Source organism: Zeus faber (genome assembly GCF_960531495.2).
Source record: "Zeus faber genome assembly, chromosome: 9".
NCBI lineage: Eukaryota > Metazoa > Chordata > Actinopteri > Zeiformes > Zeidae > Zeus > Zeus faber.
This window is the reverse complement of record NC_137197.1, coordinates 19,727,542-19,749,227: the sequence shown is the minus strand read 5'-3', so window position 1 is coordinate 19,749,227 and position 21,686 is coordinate 19,727,542. Positions and strand designations below refer to the sequence as shown.

Here is a 21,686-nt window from a genome sequence, read left to right as displayed (position 1 = left end):
ACACACACACCAACCCTGAGACGGTTCTTTTCTGATCCGTGTACACGGGACAAAGATGCTGTAAATGGAGACGCAATATACCCATACCCAAGACGTCTAAGGGAACAATTGCCGTCACTTTCTGTGCGCGTCTGCGTGCGTGACAATTACTTCATTGTTAAATTGCTGTTTCTTTACACTTTGCACGTTGTTCCATTTGAGGGGATGAGTGCAGCATTGAACGATGGCTGAGAGCCTCTCTCAAGGTCCGTCCATAAGGAATGTTATAATGTATTGTATGCAACTTTTCATATTGTATTATTTAACATGCTTATTACATTATTTAACATGTACAAAATTATTCCGACTATATTTCTATTTATAATATCATATTTAGGGATTCTATTGGTTCCTTAACATTAATATTATTCCGGTCTTTCTTCAGAAATGTTTTAGCAATTTCCCGTAAGACGGTAAATGAGAGCGACATGAAATTTGGCATCGATATCATGCAAAGATATTCTCTTGCGAATGGTTCAGGAAAAAAAAATAAAAAATCCACATCGGCCACATGGTGGCGCTATAATTAAACGTTAAAAAGGCCATAACTCCTACACCGTAAGACCGATTTTCGCAAAACTTGTTCTGTATATCCAGGCATCCGCACTCCACCAACAAGGTCTGTCAGAGCACCAAAGTAGATTTTGTGCCAGTTTCAATTTTTTTTATCATACCACTACAATTTCCTTGTAAACTTGGCGTAATAAACAGATTGTGATTCTGAAAAGGTGTTTAGCTTTGGACACTAAGTTGAAACAACTGATTGTACCCATTTGGGTTACTAGTTAGTGATAGCTCGTGGTGATACTTAGTGTCTCCCGGAAGCCGGAAGCAAGACAGATGGATTAAAACTGGCATTTGATATGTGATAGCGCGGCAGTAACTCAACATGGAACCTTTTTAGCTCGTAACGACAGTGCGCATTGTGACGCGGTCTCTTGGGCATCCTGGAAAATAAAACGTTCCCTTTCATGTTGTTGTTTTCCACAAAGGGCTCAGGGTTTCTCTCACATAGGTGTGTCCTTTATTCACGGACTACAAGAGAACTTCAAAAGAAATCTCTATGTCCAATTTAAAGCCCGGGGCAATAAGGAAAGCCGATGCATTCGGAAAAAAAAAAATAATAATTGTATTATGGCGGACAACAAGATTTTTATCACCGCGGAAAAAATATCAGAAGTGCTTTGAAAAGGTTTGTGGTGTGTTTCACACCCAGGACCGTGATCGCTGCAGTGATTTCCACTACGTAATGTTTAACCTTCAGAGAACAAAACTTTATTTTCTATTATTTTCTTATTTCCAAGACTATTACACAGTCCCTGTTGCACCATAGAAACTGCCAGGTAAATGTATTTTTAGTTTTGTTTTTTTTCTTAACTCATATTTATGTATCTCTTTTGATGGATGGATCATTCAAACTCCTTCTATTTACAGAAATGTCTTTATTTAAAAAGAAAGTCAGTGAATGTTGTCTAAACTTCATGCACAGAGCAGAGGTCTCATAGCAACTCTTATGATGATACGCGTGTGTTTCCAAGCAACTGGCTCCTGAAGTGTCCTTGAAAAACACGGTTATTTCATTAACTTCGCCGACGCTTCTTAAGGTCGGCCACTTGATAAGCGAAAGGAATTTCTCATGGTATATAATTGTACGTTCATTAATTATACCCTTTGAGGATAGGACTTAACACAGTCTGTTTCTTCAGACTTATTAGCGCAGAGGGTCCATTCTGCTGTGTTGGCAAAATATAATTAAATTCCTAAAAAAATAAAAACGAAAGATTGATCTGGTTAAAACTAGTCAGTAACTTACATGTCATAGCATTTATGATATATTCATTTGATCAATAGTGCTGTGAATTTAATAATTTAAGAAAATGTGGCGGGAAATCAGTTTTCTCAAAACCACTTTGTACTATTTATTGATAGACCACACAATTTGCACTTTTTATGAATTTTAATTTGATCAAATTGAGCACTTTTACAATAATCATAACATAGATATTTGTGAAATAGCCAACATTCTGTTAAATATTGCATAGAATTTACAAAGAAAATCCAGTTTTTTAGCATTAACTTTCTGAGAGTCAATACAAACTGAGTTTGTTATGTTGTGTCTCCAAAAAAATGATAAAAAAAACAACAACCCAGAAAAACACCCAGAGATCACATTTCACTTTTGTCCGAGGGAATGCCACTTACAGAGCTTTGTCCCTGTGAGGGCAGTATAAATGGAGAGATGCTCAAGCCGACTGCACCAAGACGCAAAATGAACACTTACAGGTGAGTGGATGGACATACTGTAGAACTGGGTTCTTTAAAATATGTGTGTATGTGTTTTTTTTTCATGAGAGATAAATCATGCCTCTTCCATAGTAAGTAAGTATTTGAAGTATTTAAACTGTGATTTATTCCTTTGTCGATCGTTTCACTTCCCATTTAAATGGAGCAATGACAATAATAATAATAATAATAATAATAATAATAATAATAATAATAATAATGATAATAATAATAATAATATTCCCACAACTTAGAAATTTTGACTTTTTCAAGTCAATGTAATAGCTCTAAATGATGGCTTGCCACTGTTTTATTGTGGTGGCTTCATGGACCTCAATTCCACACAAATTAGTGCAAGGATTTTGTAATGAGATTCTTTTTTATGAATGAGGTGAGTTTGACAAAAGGTGTATTGCTGATTGAACTTAATAAAACTTTTTGATTGTCTTTGATTAAACTAAACTATATTAAACCAAATAGAACTGTGCAATGCAAACAGTCTAGTCTACAACGAAACATTTATACATTTATTATAGTACATTTATTCCTGTGATATATTACCCAGACGTCCATTATTAGGGAGCCTGGGTCTCTTGTAGAGCAGCCCTCCCTGTATAATAATATATGTAAATATATCTCCACACATCCACTCAAATTATGATTTTTTGACAAATATACAACAGAATATGTTTTGAATCTATCCAGAATAAGCTGCAAACCAAGGTTGACGAGCGAGACACTTTTTTTTGTCCATTTTTTGGTCCTCAAAGTTGGGGCCCAAAGTACTTTTGTTGTGTAACTGGCAAACAATCGCTCCCTTCCATTCGCCCAAATGTCATGTCCTTGTCTTGTCTTTTCTCTACATCTTTAGTATTTTTTCCTCCCTTCTTGTTGCAGAACAATGAGGCTGGCCGTCCTTGTGTGCCAGCTTGGCCTAATTCTGAGGAGCAGAGCCCAGACGATCTGTAACACGCACAGCACGTTCAGGCCGCCAGGTTGGTGTCGTCGTCCCAGATTAACAGGATGACATGACTAAAATGACTTCCTGTTAATGTTAATCCCACGTTATATTCCCCGTCTCACCCAGAGAACTCAGACATATCGGTGACCTGCGGCACCGAGTACATGGAGATGAGCGTCTTGCTTTGCCCGATTTACCAGTCTCTCTACAACGAGTCCCTGGTGGCTCTCAATGGATACTTCGGCAAAGCAGAATGCTACGGATATCCAGACTGGACGGCTGATCCCCCAATACTGAAATTTAATTTCTCCATCGATAACAATGCCGTGGCTTCCTGTGGGAACACAGTGGAGGTATTTTGCAGTGGTGTAAAGTAACAAAGTAAAAATACTTTGTTACCGTACTTAACTATTTTTTAGGAGCATCTGGACTTTACTTGATTTATTATTTTTCTGTCGACTTTTACCTTTACTACATTTTCGCACAGCTACACACAGAGACGTAGGCGATGATGTTGAAGACAACCCATTTTATTGAGGAGAGTGGCGAGATGTAACAAGCTCTGAGCAGATGGAACGTTGTCATGATAAAGGTCCTCCCTCATGAGTGTGCGGTGATGGGTGATTTAACCCGTGCTCATCGACTGCTCTGATGCGAAACAGGTGCACAGCCACCCCTGATCCCGGGCCCAATTAACTTCACCCAAGACAAGTGTGGCTGCTTAAATAACACCACCCCCACACCACACCATATAATTAATTTTGATACTTAAGTACCTTTAATATGAGCTATTTAAGACTTTTACTCAAGTAGTGTTCTAATAAGTGAATTTCACTTTTACCAGAGTCGTTTTCAGTATGACATTAGATAATATGTTTTTCCATCACTGGTATTTTGTGCTAATAATGATGTTAAACTGTTTATTAAATCAAAGCAGAGCTCTTCACATATTAATCAGGAGAGAAAAAACAGTACATTTTCAAAATAATATAACTTCTATCTTCTCCAACTTTTTCATGCGACAAACTTGTGGCTAAGTATGACATTGAGTAGTTATGAAGTAGAGTGAGTGCTCAGGTATTGGCAAGAAAGCCTTTTACAGTCAGATATGTCCCAACTTTTTTTTATTAAGAATAGATATTTAAGGTAATTTCCATTTCTTTAAACAGATCACCACTGAGATCGGTACCGGGATGTTTTCAGATTTCTCGAACGTCCAGTTTGTGAACATCTCCGGTGTGATCAACTCCTTGGACCCCAGCACGGGCATCATCACCTATCTGCAGCAGATCCTCTACATGTTTTCCTGTAGTTACCCCATGCAGTATCTGGTCAACAACACTAAATTGGGCGTGTGAGTGCATCTGGCTTCAGTATTGCACTTCTACAGCCTCATTTTCCTAGTTGTTTTTGTGAATTGCAACGAAATGTGTTCCTTTGATTTTACGCAGATCGGGCGTGAGTCTCGCCATAAGGGACAATAACGGAAGTTTCATTAGCACACTGGGTATGAATCTGTACAGCGTAAGTTGCGATCTAGGCTTTGGTTTTGGACAAAAGTTCCCTTAAGCTAGGAATAAAAACTGCAGAATAGATTCTCAGCATGATGGTACTTGTCTTTCTGTGTTACAGGATCGATTCTTCACTCAGCTACTGTTTGTGCCAGAGACCGGACTTAATCTCAAAACCAGGATTTTTGTGGAAGTTAAAGCGACAAATTTAACAGAAAGGTATTTTAATGCCAGTACCACAAAATCTTGATAAAATGTGCACATTTTAGAGTTTATTTTTTTTTTTCAACAAGTTCCGAGTACATATCTGCTCTTTCTTGAAGGTTTTATGTGATACTGGACCGATGCTTTGCAACTACAAGCCCCTATCCCACGAATAGCACCTACTATGACCTTTTCGTGGGGTGAGTCTCCGTGTCCTACAGTGTACTACTGTGTTTTGGTGCCACTCCCAATGTGCAGTCCCATGACTCATCTGCTTTTTTTTTTTCTTTTTTTATTTACTCATCCCAGTTGTACTCGTGATGGACAAACGAGGGTGGAGCTGAACGGGGGGGCTCAGAACGCACAGTTCTCTTTTGAGGCCTTCAGATTCGTCGAACACAAAAATAAGACGGTTTCCACCTTTTACCTGCACTGTTGGACCAGACTGTGCGAGGTGTCCACGTGTCCCACTCTCGTGCCCGTGAGTAGCCACAATCACCTCATTTCACTCAGAACTTTTTCAGTAATGTTAACCCAAATTAAATACAAATCAAACAAGAGAATTAAGTGAAAACAAATGCATATTAGTATTTATATTTATATTTTACGCGCATTAACTGTGTCAAAATTAAATGAAAAATGGATTGTAAAATAACATACACTTTGCTTGCTCATTTCTATTTTGATTGCATTGCTTTTCATTGTCATTTGTATTTTATTTTAGGGTAGATCTGCTTCCATAGTAATAAGGCATAGAAAAAACCCTCACATTTTGTTCCATGTCATTGATACAATTTGTGTTAGTTTGATTTTTTTACTGTTGATGATGTAAATTCACTACACTTTTACCATTTATCCAGAAAGATAATCAAAGATAAATGCATTCCAAGTGTTTTGGCTCCTTTTAAATTAGGCAGACAGACAGGCCGAGAGACAGGCAGACAGACAGACAGACAGACAGACAGAAAGACAGACAAAGACAGAAAAATAGACTTTTAAATGTCTTGTTAAATTTTTAAACAGTATAGATTGTTCGTGTTTTCCAACAGGACTGTAGCGCTAACCCTGGAAGGAGGAAGAGAGACGCGGAATCGGGACTGGGGGCGATGGACCATGTGGCCACCGTCACCTCTCCGCCCATCACAGTGACCAAACTGAAAGGTGTCGTCTATCAAGTAAAATCCTTAAACGGTCCCCCATCACTTTACTGATGATTAGAGAGAAAGATAAAATACAATAAATTAGAAGGTAGTAGTTGCAACTCTTCAAGAAGCTGCCCTATTAGAGCTTTGTACGGTAATTTTTATGTGCATGTGCTGATTTTCCACCTGTGCATGAATGTGCATATATTCAAAATAATTAAGGGGCTTATTTGCTAAATGATTCACGGTGGTGCTAACATGATCATGTGCGAGAAAACAGCTGATTTATTCATCAATGGACACAAGCTCATTCACCCACGGACATGACATGACCTCATGAATATTAGTTTAAAGGAGTGGCAATGGTAAAGCACTTCATTTGAGAGCTCACATTTGAAGTTTCCCGCATAGACTAAGCGAGCAACTGAGCAACCAAACCTGTAATTGTGGCTCTATGAAAACCATCAGATGACCGCCATGTAATGTTGGGAATTACCCAGTAGATCAGAATCTCCCATCCTGAGACCTTTATACTAAAATATATTGTCTGTAAGAGCAGGGTGGAGACTAACCTACAAACAGAATATCCAATCCTGTTTCTTGGAAAGTAACAACGGAATTCCCATGATAGCACCACATTTATACTGTACCTGTAACCAACATCCTTTTTCAAACATAGTATGACCGCCATTATACCTGTTGTAAGTACAGATGAAAGTCACCTAGTGGATGACGTACTATGACAATTGCATCATGAGGACACATCTGTCCTGTGAGCTAGCTTCTAGCTGGATAGCTAAGCTCAGAATGGGCTGAGATGATAAATTCACTCTGCAGTACTGTACATGGCATGGTCTGAACCACATGCCACTTCCGGTAACGACTTGTGGAAAGACAGGCAAGAGGACTCAACAGCACAACTCAGAGACAGGAATGTTGATTAAAAAAATTACTTGACTTTACTTGCAACAGGTTCGGTACGCAGGAAGTCAGTCAGCAGATCAGGCAATCAAATCCGGCAAGGAGTAGACAATGGCGAGGTCAGACCAGACCAAGGGACTCTCCTTCCCAGGTTTGACTCTGGCAACATGGAATGTGGGGTGAACCCTCATTGTTCTGGGTCGAGTCTAAGTCACACCACCACCGGATCGATCACCTTGGAGACAGGAGAAAGACCCCACAAACCGGGGACCAGCTTACGGAATTCCACATGCAGAGGAAGGTCTCGGGTTGACAGACACACTCTCTGCACAGGCCAGTAGGTGTGAGTGTGTGAGGTGTGGAGATGGTGTGGTTTGAGCAGCCACACCTGACCTGGATCTTGGCAAATGTAGGACCCAGGATCAGAGTGGCTGCATACCTGTTGCTCGTTGGTTGGTCTTACGAGCAACAGGTAAAACTCTCTCCTTACATAAATTGGTGTCTACAAACCTCGTCTTCTGTGTCTCTATGCCGGAGGTCCCTGAACACGCCACTCGATAGGAGCCACTCGTGGTCGGCGAAACTGCCAGATAAACTTTGGGCGACATGCCATAAAGAGAGTTTATGTCACAACCTGCACCACGGCCAGCGCATACTCCTCCACGGAACACGGAAAAGCTGCGGAGATCTTAACGCCATGTTGCTATGTCAACCTGGTGAAGTCCCATATCGCTGCAGACCCACATCCCCCACTCGCTGTATTTACACACTGAGTCATGTTGTGGACGATGTATTTCTTCCTTCAGGGGAGTAGAATATTTGTTTCACCGTTTGAGCATGATGTTTTTGAGATGGCTAGATTAAACCGAATGTGCACCCGTACAAATGTATTATTAACAGCTTAGTTGTTTAAGAGAGGGAAAAAGATTGGTATGGGATTGCCCCTCTCTACTATAAACTGATGCGTTTGCAACAATTCTGCCTGTGTCGGAGGGTCGGAACTGCCACACCAGGGCTTTGCAGTGGTAGCGGCGGAGGTCCACAAACGTCGCTCAACCAATACAAACATCTAATTTGCCTTTGATACCTTTCTTCTTCTATGCTTCTCGTAGCTGCCTCACAGAACAAGGAGAACAACCACACTCCAATGGGCGCCATCACTGCTGCAGTTGTTCTCACTTTTCTATTCACCTCCTTGGCTGCCTGCGTTGCCATCTATTTCATCAGAAGGAAAACTCGCCAGTAGCTGCACACCTCCTTTTATTGGTGGGGTACAGTGCGCCATCATCAGCATATCATTGTAATCTTTTAGCATGGTACTAAAACGGTGACCACTACATGGTGACCAAGACATTAGAAATAACATCACTGCTGTAGTAAACGAAATGAATGACATTCTAATTACATTCCAACACGATCATGGTATTTGCTTTGTGGGCTTTCTGGTGAACAATCATTAACATTCACAGTCAACGATTCTTAATGTGGATTTCATGAAATATGTATATTGATCTTTTTCTGATCTATTTTCAAATTAATAAAGTATTTTAAGTTTAGTCAGAGTCATTGCCTCCTTTGAAATCGGTGAGAAAACACTCCTAAGGGTTAATCAATGAAATATAGCGGATTAAGGTGAGAAGGTTTAAAAATCATTCAGTATCCACTATTTTTCAGTATCACCGATTTAATCATTTTTTTGCTCTTTTTGCATATTATTTGCAAGTATTTTGTGCATTTGGAATATTTTAAGTCATTTAATCTACCAGTACAACATCAACATGATTTTTCAAAATACCATGAATAAATGGAGAGTGGAGAAAACCTTTCTATGGGTTATATGCATTTAAACGGTACAGATTTGAACAATTATGATAGTGATTTTTTTATGAATATTAAATTCTGATAACTAATGGAAACTTTAGGAAGATGTGTCTTTGGGAAAATGTGTTTTTGGACAATTTGTGTGATGACAGCTCTTTCATGTGCATCATAAGCAGACACAGCAACAATAAATCTTCAGGGACAACTGGCAATGTAACAGTGAGCTTATCTTCCTTTCAAAACCCTTCACTCAAGTGAACATCTCAAAACTACTACACCGTTTTAGAGGTTTTGGGGTTATTTAAGTAACACTGTCAAAAAAAAAGCACCTAAAGTTATTAATATCGGTAGCAAAGATGCAGGAAACTTATATTTAACGGCAATCATTATTATCAGGATTTCATAGTATTTCTGCTATGTCTTAAAAACATATAAGAAGCAATAATATAGCACTGACATAATTAAAGATCAAAATATGAATCTGCCTTTCACCACCAGAGAGGGGTATTGAGCAGAGCCGTGCAGACCTCCCACTCATACAGTAAACTTGTATAGTCATTCAAATATATATTTTTTCCCATTTGGTTTTGAGTTTGCATGAGTTAATAGACCAGAAACAATATGTATTGTACTGGACTGTACAATATTTAAGTTATATCCATTGCAATGGGAAACCCAGTCATATATTATGTGTGAAAGCCGAATGTGTAAAGCGAGCAGGCATAGCAATAGGCTACAGGAATTTAGTGGAGGGTATACACAGGTTTACAGAATATAACCAGAACTTTCTCTGGTAACTATGCCCATCTACCATCAAATAATGTACAAATACAAATATTTAGGACCATACAAAGACCCCTCTTTTGACATGAAATCTCCTTTTAACACTATTCCCACTGCACTGTAGCCCTGACCGCACTCTCCCTAAAACACGCAAACTGACCCTCCAAACACAACAGATCCATGTTGACACAGTTCGTGTTTATCGTAGGGCTTGAAGAAGAAAATTTGCTTTTTAGCTTTTTTGTGTGTTTGTGCCTCTTTATTACCTCTTGTGGTCAATATTACATACACGTAACACACTCTCATATTATTTTTGGTATGCTGTGAAATGCAATAAACTTACTGGTACATTAAAAATAATTACAAATATAGCTGCAGGCAGCAATGCATGGGGGTCCAGGTTAGTCGCGTTAGTGACAATTTACAGTTTTGCGAGTTCTCGTGAAACGCAGCATTAATTCCTCCCAAGACGAGTCACTGGTCACTTTTTCGAGTTCCCGAGGAACGCAGCATCAGCTCCTGCTGTCTCTAGTCTCGACCTGGCAAAGATCCTGTGCGTATCAACTGAAAAACACCAATGAAGTCTAGACCGCAGCGCACCGCGCAACTCGCCCCATGCCAAAGCCCGCCCAGAGCCACACCCTGCACATATACTGTATAACAAATTGGATGATGATGTCACAAAGTGCCCTGCTCCACCACCCTAGCCTGCCCCGCTCCGCCGACCACCCGGGTCCCTTCATTCGACTACTTATACATGTAGATCAATATGATAATTTAGATCAATATGGGTCAAACTTGGACCAAAGAATATCTGGACTGCCCCGACACAACGACGCTTCATTCATGTCTGTGGGTTCGGCGCTTGCTGTGCGCCAGGCACTTTCAGCCTTCAAAAATCAGAACAAAAGCTGTGGACTGGACCACGAATGATAAGGTTGATTACATAGAATTAAAGAGCAAAGTATTTCAAGGAGATCCAGTGGGGGGAAAAAATCATTAGAGGGAGTGTTGAATAACGAAAACAAAAATTCCATTTGGTTTTAGTCGGTGTATTCAGATATACCACAAAGCACTGTCTGTTTTATGAATTACATCTATACATTTGATAAGATATTGGCTAATATTTGCTTTATGTATCTTATTTTGGGATAGGTTTTTTTTCTTCTCTTTGCTCATTTCAGTGCAGTCTTGGCCGAGGTCAACATTCGTAGAGGCAGAACCTCTTCGATCCATTCGTTTGGGGAAGACATCATTCGCTCCCATAGAGCCGCCTCGTACGCCGTGGAATCCATCCAGTCCACCGGGGCCCCGTAACTCCGGCCTAGAAAGAGGGATACAGCCAAACACCATTAATAATCGATTATCCATCTTATGGATGAGGGATTTATGTGTGCAGCCTCTGAGGCTGCCATTGCTGCAGTGGCCTCTACTGACACATCATGGGTCGACATTTAATTTAAAAAACACTACAGAGGTTGCTTATGACGTCTGCCTTGGAGGAGGGGGGGAAAATGACTGTGGTGTACACTTTCATATTTAAAATGTATAGTGTATAAAATAAAATTAAAATAAATTAAGAATTTATTTATTTTATTATGATCATAATTTTTATCCCAAAGAAAAAAAAATTAACAATTTAAATGTAAACAAATGTCTCTTATTTTGCAGGTACCCAGGGTCATTTTATATCACAAGTTATTACTCCAATATATTTTTATATATTTTGAGGATAGGGTTGGGAAATATTATTGCTTAGTGTTTTTCGGTCCTCACGCATTGTCATGAAATCAAGACTAAGTATGACATGTATTCTGTTTAATCAAAAAAAGACTTTTAGCATGTAGCTCAATATGATGAAATACTGGATTCACAATTTAAAAGAAGATATCGTCATATTGTATTGGTGAAGAAAAAAAACCCATCCAGCCACAATGAGGATACACTTCTCCATTTCCAAAAGCATGATCTACCTTCCTCTCCTGCCGCACAGACACCGTATCACCTATAATAATTGGGCTCTTTTCTCTGCGCCAACCCTGCTCCAGTACCTGTCCCGAGGCCGAGCCTCAGGCCCCCCAGCAGGTTGCTGACCAGCCGGTCTCGGTCCCACACCGTCAGCTCCACGCAGGCCTCTGTCAGGTCTTCCTGCCGGATGCCATCGTACACCATCGTGTGGTTGAACGTGGGATTCGCCGTTCTACGCATCACACGCGTCTTCTGGCGACTTTTCCTGCTCGTGTCTGGAAGCACAAAGCTTCAGGGAAGAGAATGTATGTTAGAGACTTTTATTGAATAACCAGAAGCTGATAATATATTTTTGAATAAAAACAATTTCCTACCATTTAACATAGGGGTCAATGGTGGCTCTGCTCAGAGGAAGGTTCTTGCATTCTTTAACCCAGATGTGCACCTCGCCACTGTTTGTACCCTCCCTAGCGATGCCTTCGCAGAAGGAAATGACAAAATATTATTTTTTTATATCAAGGACCCTCAATTTGATACGCATGAGGCCACGGATTGTGTCTCTGGGACCCCCAATCTGAGAAGATTTGTATTGTTAGATATGATCGAGTCCAAAAAGCCACACCTGTCTATACTCTAGTTACAGAGATAACAGTGAAACGAGGATCAAAACATTAATTAGTGTACATTCTCTAATGGGAAATTCAACGTCCTTTAAATTAAATAATGGGCGAAATTTGAGCTGTCAGTTTGCTGGGGACTGTGGATTTGTCCTCATTCAAAATAAATGATCGTAAGCATTTTTCTCTCACAGGACCCCCCTGAAACCTCTTGGGGTCCCCAGACCCCACGTTGAGAAACACCGCCGAAAGTAGTGTGTGTGTTTTCAAAGCAATATCAAATAACACGGCTGACATAATTCAAACAAATGAAATACGTCCGTGTACTGACCCTCGCTGTAAGTGAGCTGGGGCAGGAAGCGCACGGCGAGTTTCATCTCCCCCCGGTCATCTGAAGCCCCCACGCTGGGTGTGGTCTGAGGAGAACATACAGGTCACAAATACATCACAACATTTTAGCTTTTTAGCTTTATTATTTTTTGTACATTGTAAATTTTTTACTTGTTGTGTTTTTACCACTTTTATAATTATTACACTTTTAGCAATTATCCGTCTATCTGTCGGTCTATCTATCTATCTCCGTCAATCAATCAATCAGTGTGTGTGTATGTGTGTGTGTGTGTGTGTGTGTGTGTGTGTGTGTGTGTCTGTGTGTGTGCATCTTTAAGCCCAAAATGTGCTTTAAGTGACAATTACATGGTTTCCTATTTGCCGCAATGTTTTGTTTCTTGACAGCAAATAATACCCTGTGTGTGTGTGTGTGTGTGTGTGTGTGTGTGTGTGTGTGTGTGTGTGTGTGTGTGTGTGTGTGTGCGTGTGCGTGCCTGCGCGTGTGTGATGTGTGTGTGCGCGCGTGTGTGTGTGTGTGTGTGTGTGCTTCCATGTGTATGTGAGTGTGTGTGTGCGTTTCTACGTGTGTGTGTGTGTTTCCATGTGTGTGTGTGTGTGTGTGTGTGTGTCCTACCCGGGCTTTCAGGGCTAAGTAATTCATCTGGGTGTGGTCGAAGTCCCACTTGGACAGGTCCAGGTCCACCTCTCCCAGGAAGCTGTTCTTGCCAAACGTGTCGTGGTGCCAGACGGAGAGAATGAGCGTCTGGGTTCGGAGGTACTCCATGCGAACACGATACTGGGGGGTTGGGGGCGAGAAAGTGCTTTTTTGTATTGTTTTGTTTGGGGTCAAACCGTGCATACCACTCCACAGTGTCAGGGAGGTGTCACTTTTCATATTCTTACTCTGAGGATCTCGTTGAAAGTGGGGTTCAGTGTTTTCTTTTTCACCGATGTTTTCCTCTTTCCCAGACTGGATTTGTCTGGCACGAGGTAACTTTTGACGTAGCTGCAGAGGAATGAGAACAGAAATATTATTTAAGCAGCAGAGGGATGGCCAGAGGGGGGGAAGTAACTAGTTACAACTACTACTTATTTTACTTTACTAGAGTATAACTACAGTAAAATGCAGCTCTTATTATTACTAACTTGTTCTGTACTCTGATATTTTCCATTGTAATAACATTTACAAAGTAACTTTCAATATCAACCTGCAATAATATCTTTAATCATATTAAACTTAACTATAATCTCTAGACAAAATAGAATAAATCACAGGTAAATCAACAGGTAAATCACCCATCCCCACACACACACACACACACACACACACACACACACAGGGAGAGCCTCTGTCATGACATGTGTCCATCTGCTCCAGGCGTGTTCCATCTTGCCACTCTCTACAATTAACTAGTGTGTGTTTGCAACATCTCTGCCTGTGTCTCTGTGTCGCAGGGCCCCGAAAACACCACTCGGGTGGTGTGTGGCAGGCGGAACTGCCACAACATGTACATGTTTTGAGAGCCAATCAAAGAGAAGCATTCCTAACACTGTGTGTACATAGTGTGTAAAATGGAGTGTGTGCACAAAATGACAATGGACAAATGATTCATTGTTTTTTACAAATTGGTTTTTATCCAAATGTCAAGTCAAAAAGATTGTGTTCCCCCAAACACACAAGGTGAATAAGGTAACTCGATAAGTAATTACTGGATTTGTATATTTTTACGACTTATCTCCTCTACTTGTACTTAACTACTCATAGGAGTGGCATAATTTTCCTACAACTTATATTTGTCCCGAGCATTCCTTATTTTCGTATCCAATCTTTTTTTTTCTCAGTCCTCACGGATCTGATCGGTGTCTTTTCGGGTCGACGGCGGCCAGATCTTGACACTGAACCACAAAGATGTGGAACTCTCTGAGCTTCTGGACGTAATTGATGGAAAACTGGATGTTCCCTTGGACCTCCACGCTGCCATATTCCCCGGTGTACATGGTCATCACGCTGCCGCTCAGCTGGAGACGCACAAACACACACATACACACATGCACACACACGCGCACGGACACACACACACACACACACACCACAAAGCCCTCATTAAAGGCAGACCTTTTTCTGTTTATATATTTATCTTTGAGATGTAAAAGGTCAGTTCTACTTCCCGCTAATGTAATTTAAATTGATCATCGTGGCATTTCACTTTGAAATGAGAGCATAAATTCTCTCTTCTTTGCGGCCATAGGAGAAATATCAGATTGCAAACTCTTATTATATTGGTCTTGTATAAGCTTTTAGAAGAAAAAGAAAAAACTATTATACAAAATAATTCTGGAGACAATGCCCCAAACAAGAAATGAATTAGAAGATGATTAAGCTTAAATGGAGTAGCATTTACTTGACTAATTTCATGCAAAAAATGACCTTATCAATGAATTTCAATTATAATTTAAATTCATACCATCACTTTCTGTTACTGTAGATTAGTAAATTTAAATTACACTTCAAAGCCACAAAGTGAACAGTGTGTTGTTATTCAACAACGGTTGCATGCTGTTGCAGTGGGAAGTAAGTGTCTGTGGCGTGGCATGGCATCACCCCTCCGCTAAAAAGAAATAATATAATAAAAATTAAATAAATAAATCCCCCCAAAAACATGCAATTGACGCAGCGTATGGCCTGACCTCCTTCTGAAGGAACGAGGGAACCGATTTACTCATCTTCTTCAGGTGTTCTGGATCCGAAAACGACGATGTTGAGTGTGAGGAAATGGACGTGACTGAAGGAGAATTAAAAAAAAAAAGGATGAGTGAGACATATATATATTAAATATATATATATATATATACATATATATATATATATATATATTTAAATATAAATATATATATATAAATATTGACAAATTTGATAACATTCTTTATTAACAAAGTAAAAAATGAAATTATACCGTCGCTGCAACGTCTCAGATCAACAATTGGATCTGGTCTTCTTTCTTGTCCTATAGGAGGTAATCACAATAATAATAATAATAATAATAATAATAATAATAATATGTAAAACTACAAATTTGGGTGATTTGCAGATATACCCACGTGGTGCTAAGGTCGCTGTTATGTCCTCCAGGCTTTTAGCCATATTTTTAGGCCGTGCCTCAGCTCGCCTCAGAGCTTTTTTTACAGGGTTTTGGTCATCATCCTCATTGTCCCCTTAAAATGATGAATAAATACACAAATTAATAAATAAATACAATAAAATACTATAAAAGACACTCAGTGGTATCAATCAGGGCTGGGCAATATATCAATAATCAATAGTGATACAGTTCAAGGTTAGATTTAAGGCTGCAGTACAGTAAAGTAATGCAGTTTTCCAAACTTCATAGACTGTTCAGGCTGTTCTGGTCAACGCCTCTCCCTGCTGGCCCATAATATCCAAATTGTGAATGATTGTTTCTCAAATGTATTGTATGTAAACGTCATGAAAGCACCCAAACATTAAACTATCAATAATGAGGTAATCCTCTAAATATATTGTGATCTTTTAAGTTGTCAATATCACCCAGCCCTGGTATGAATATGGTCAAAGCCCACAAACTAAACATGGGAAGCTGACAGCAAGCCCGCCCAGTGTTTGCTGAGTTCACCTTCTGCCAACACAGCCGACACGGACATGATACGAGGAAACTCAAACCTTATGATTACCCTGCGAATGTTTCATCACGAGTTTGGGCTTCAGTTAAAACAGATACAAGCAAATTCCCACCGACATGCATTTTCATTAATGAAGTAAACAAGACTCACTTTTGAGATTTTAAAGTTGATCAATACAGCATATAAACTGTTTTTAGATTATTTGTTTATTAACTGTTTTGAGATTAGTGGTGCCTTAATGGCAATATACAGTATATCAGATTTGGATTCAGGACTCAATTACACCATTCACAGACATTTTATAGGAATATTAAGTGATAATTGGTGTGAAAAATGTTTGTAATGATACCATGGATGACAATGTTAATTCACTTTTCAAACTTCAAAAAAATAAATGTTCATTCATGTAGGCATTCATAAATAATAAGATCAAGAAAATCAGGATTTTGCCAAGGATTTATTCCATTTGTTCGAATGTCAGCCATAATTTTTGAAGTTATGAAGTAATCATTTAGCAAGCTAAAAAACTCACAGCTGGAGCTGTTCCTGGAGTCGGATCTGATTTCCGACGGCGTGCTAGCGGACGACTCTCTCCCGGTGTCCAAGCTGCTGTGGTTCACCGACAGGGGGCGCTGTGCAGTCTTGCTTCCCCTCCTGCCGTAACGCTCCTCCGAGCCGGCCGGGGTGCTGGCTCTCACCGGGCCGTTCAGGTCAAGGTCATGCGCCGGCTTGACCTCTATCACTTGCTCCTTAACGGCCGGAGCCAGGGAGGCGTGGGCGCCGGTCTCCTCGGTCATGCCCAGGTAATGGCGATAGTCTCTGGGAACAAACGCCCGAGCGCGTATGGACTCGGAGTCCTCGGAGGACCTCCTGGATGAAGGGCCTCTGTCCGTGCTCTGCCTTCTGCTCTGCGTCCTGTCAATGCTCTGCCGTCTGCTCTGACTGGATTGAGCGGGGCCGTCCTCCGGGGACTTCTTGAGATGCCCGAAAAGGTGCTGACTGTCTTTGTCTTCGCTGATGTTGAGGGTGAACATGCTGGTGGCGCGGCGCATGGCGCTTCCACGGCTACTGGATTGACTGTAACGGTCCTTCCTCGCCTTGGGACAACGAGGCTCTTTTCCCGCGCTGCTGTGCGATTTGGAGGTTTTCTCCTCTCTGGTGGAGTCTTTGGAGGACGAGCCCCTTCTACTGTCTCTCTTCTGGGAAGGTGACGACGATTTTGTGACGGCCGGTCTGGAGCTGTTTTTCTCAGTGTGGGCACCGGTGGGTTTGTGGTTAATTTCAGGGTCAACGCATTGTTGCAAGTCCAAACTCGGCGACTCTGAATCAATGAATCCTGTATGTTTGGGGCTTCTGTTTTTTTCAGCTATGAACGACCCTCTGCGACTCAACGTGGTCTCACCCCAAAACTCACGGAGATTGTTGAATTGAACGCGGTTTGATCCGAGGCTCGGGGACAAACTGTCCTGTCTCTGATTCATGTTCATGGTGAAATTCTGCCGGTTTCGGTTGGAATCTTCACCATCACTGTCTGCATTATTGACTATTGACCTCAGGTCATATTCTGACTTGGTGAATCTTTTAGTCAGTTTTCCATAATTTGACCCACGGTTGACTTTGGCATCCCCTTGATCTCTACCTGTATAAAACACTGGCCGGTTCATCTCCTGCTCCCAGAAGGATTTGAGCTGCTTTATCTTCTCCGCTGTGCTGTCCCTGCGTTGACTCAGTGAATTGGAGCTGTTTGTTGCACCTTTGTTGGTAGAGTCTTCTGTTTTTTTCGGGGACATGCCTGCCTGAACCAATCTATCTTCATTTACTTTCCTTTTAACATCTTCACTTGCGCCCCTCTGCATTTCCATTTTGGAGGTGAGATGCATGTCATTCACGCCCCTCTGGTCGTCCGCCTGTTGGCCCAACATTGACCGATGGAGTGCCTCGAAGTCTGGACTGTCCCTCGCTGGGGAGTTTGTTTCCAGATGTAGGCCTTGGCTCGCACTGCACAGCTCTTCCTTTTGTGAGGGCGTTAAAGACGACGAAGAGGACTGAGCCGGCGGAAGACTGGACCCTCTAGATGGGGGGAGGCTGTCGGGTTGGGGGGAGAACCTATCGGACCCTAAACTGAGGCTGGTCTGCGGCGGTTCCCTCGGCTGAGAGCTGACTGCAGGCAGGGTTGTTACTTCAGCGTCAGAAACTCGTTTGTCAATGACTTGGGTGTTTTTTGGCAAAGCTAAATGGTCTTCAACGTACTTTGGATCCTCTTTCCTATCGCTCGGTTCCTTTCCGAAATAGGAGGGAGATATGTAAATCTCCGGTGCAGGATAAAGACTGGCACCTTTCTTGAGTGTGTAATCTGCTGGTTGCTGAGGTGCTAAATTTAACCCACTAGTGTCAATAAAGTTAATGTCTCTGTGTGGATGAATCAATTCTAGCTTTTCTTTGTCCTCCTTTGAACTGGACACATATGCATCATACTTTCCCCTCTCAGGGGTTGTAGAAGTTGTGTCGAATATATGAGATTTGTTTTCATGTCTGTCTTCCTCCCTATCCTTATCTGCTGAAGGGTTCGCAGGTTTCCCACTGATGTCACAGTTTGATCTGCTGAGGAGTATTCTAGGGCCTGTGTTACCCTTCTCCCAAAACGACTTCAAATTTGATATTTTGACTGCCTGGCTTTCATCATCATCGTCGTCAATTTTGTGTGACTTTGACAGTGTTCTTGTGCTGCTCTTCTCCGCTTGGTGCATTTCCGACACCTTCTCGCTCTCTTTTCCTACCCTGTTTTCATTGACATCTTTCCCATCGCCCGTTAATGAATCATCGATTCTGGCGTCTCCCACTCTGTTTACATTAGTTGTGGTTTGGGGGCCCTCTTCGGTGTCCAGCCAATCGTTGCTGTCGGTGCTCCGGCTAAACCACTCCAGGACCTTGGCTATGGAGTCCTCCTCCTCCTCCTTAGGGCTGGAAACCTGATGTGGCAACTTGGAGGCGATTCTCTGCTGAGATTTTTTAGGTGTGTGCTGAACGGGCTTCTCAATGAAGTTGAGGTCATATCGGATCGGTGGATCTGGAAAAGAACCGTTTAGATATCAGCGAAAAAGACGGTTTTGCCGGCGTTGGTTCCAAATCACTCCATGCTGATGTCTAACTCACCTACGATGCTTCGAGTCAGGCTGAGCTCTTCGTCTCCCTCTTCGAATTCGGTTCCATCGCTGCCGTTCTTTTTCCTCTCTGGCTCCTTAATGCTTTTTGTGAGCATAGTTGCATTGTGCAACCCTGCGTAGTCTATTTGTTTTGAATCACCCCTTTCCCCATTCTTCTCTGTGACGGCTCTGTCAGCCGGCTCGTCGGTTTTGGTGGAGGCGGTAGTTCTGAAATTGACAATTAACGAGCTGTCAGTGATAAATTCATAAAATGTTTCGTAATGTAATGTGGTTATAATTGTCAGGATACAGAGTGAACTGACCTCTCCTTTGTCACCGAAGGGACCTCCTCATCCCTCGCTCGTCCAGCATCGCGGGACGCCTTTGCCCCCTTCACGACGACCTCTTTGGCGAAGCGGAGCGGTTGAGCGGCGGCAGAAACATGACTGGTCGCGCTCGACTGGACACCGGTCTCCTGTGGCTGTGCGGCCATACTGCTCTGGCTGGACTGGTTGGAACCCCCACCGGAGCCAGGCTGTTTGAGCCGTAGTCGGGGAGCGGGGACAACCACCTTGGAGTCCACCTGAGTCTGGTTGTTGTAGCCTCTAGAGACAAAGGTTCTCTTCTTGGGCACGGGTCTGAACCCTACGGAAGATCTGAGAGCTGAGGTCTGAGGGGCCTGGCCGGCGGCGTGGTCCTTCAAGGGGGATACGGGTTCTGGGCGAAGACAGAAGATGACGACAGGGATCATCGTGACATTTTGCAAACATTCTAAGCTTTGTTTATTGAGCTTGCTTATCCAAAATGTCCATTCAGACCTGTCTCAGACGCCTCCTGTGGCCTTTCTTCCGTCTTTCTGTCCGTCTTTTCTGATGGTTCAACAACAATAATGGACGCACGGTTGAAGGGATTGTGCCTTGTCTGGAAGGAAGGGATATGTGGACAGAATCAGACAAGAATAACCACAAGAACATCTAATTTTGTTATTTCCATCACGTGCAGAGTACACCCACCCTTACTGGAGAGCGGGCTGCTGAGACTGGTTTGCCTTTCTCCGGTTCTAAAATACTGAGGAATGTAAAATTGAGAGGGGGGGGGGGACAACATAAAAATGACAAATTATAAAACTGAACCCAGTCCAAATGAGTCCTTTACAAGATTCCTCACAAACTTAATTAAAGTATGGCGTGAATGACTAAGACTTGCTACTGTATAAAAATAATTAAGAAATAGAGCCGTCTAAATGAAGACAGAGTCAAACACTCCAGACCCGTCTCGACAGAACAATCCATTAAGAAAACAGAGTAATGCTTTTTAATTTAAGGGTATATAGATTGGGATGATCGCACGAAAAAAGTAATACGGGGATTTCGGAATATTTTAATATTTACATTTCTCCCAATACAGTACAGTACTTCTACTGTGAGTAAGTGCGCTGTTGCTTACACTGTTACAAGAGGCGATACAACAGAAACATTCCATGTCAGCACCACCTATGTTGACTCAACGTACACACACACACACACACACACACACACACATCCACACACATACACACACACACACACACACACACACAGAGGGGTTGTATGAGTATGGACTTCAAATGTTTGTTCAGTAACACTCTATTACACAGGACAAAGGGAAGCCATCCCCATCCGACTTGTTGCTTCTGACAACGTTTCCAATTCAGAGTCAAGTCGATGGCGGCAAGTCTCCAAGATGTGGAAAGAAGGAAGGAAAAAAGGAAAGAAAGAAAGAAAGAAACAAATAAAGAAGGAGAGAATCACACAAACAAACAAACAAACAAACAAACAAAATAGACGTACCTGGTGCCCTGGGGCTGCGATGCCTCCGCCTGCCTGTCAGGTTTCGGGGGAGCAGCTCTTCTGGTGGAGAAGCCTGGTCTCGGCGCATCCGGCACCGACGGGGTCACACCTTGACAGAATGACACACAAGGCAACCAAACGATTCAGTGATCTCCCCCGCGCCGGCGCTGGAACGTTTGCGACCCGCCATTTTGGGCCGTTCGCCAACGCTCGGCGGACGTACCCGCGGCGCTGGCCGTCCTCTGCCTCATGGACGCCAGGATGATCTCGGAGCCGTGGATCTTGTCCATGTGCCTGCGAGACTTGGCCTCGTAGAACCACTCGCCGGTGAGGTACTTGAGCTTGGTCTCCGAGCTTTTGTTGCGGGGGTTCTGTAGTTTTCTAGGGAAACAGGCAGACAAGAGGGCCACCGCGGAGGCTTATTTGAACTTTTTGCCGATGAGACTGGTGGATCAAAGGTCACGGACATATTTTGCC

General features: G+C 42.1%; 1 protein-coding gene across 1 annotated transcript; it reads left to right on the top strand.

Moving 5' to 3' along the window:
- Positions 1–2,308: 2,308 nt before the first annotated feature.
- On the top strand, positions 2,309–8,307 carry LOC307234819 (zona pellucida-like domain-containing protein 1; the record flags this gene model as incomplete). Its single annotated transcript, XM_080006682.1, has 10 exons — positions 2,309–2,322; positions 3,220–3,317; positions 3,410–3,636; positions 4,453–4,637; positions 4,735–4,807; positions 4,916–5,013; positions 5,118–5,198; positions 5,308–5,479; positions 6,048–6,159; positions 8,174–8,307. 10 exons carry the CDS (start codon positions 2,309–2,311, stop codon positions 8,305–8,307), a joined length of 1,194 nt encoding a protein of 397 aa, XP_079862808.1.
- Between the last annotated feature and the right edge of the window lie 13,379 nt (positions 8,308–21,686).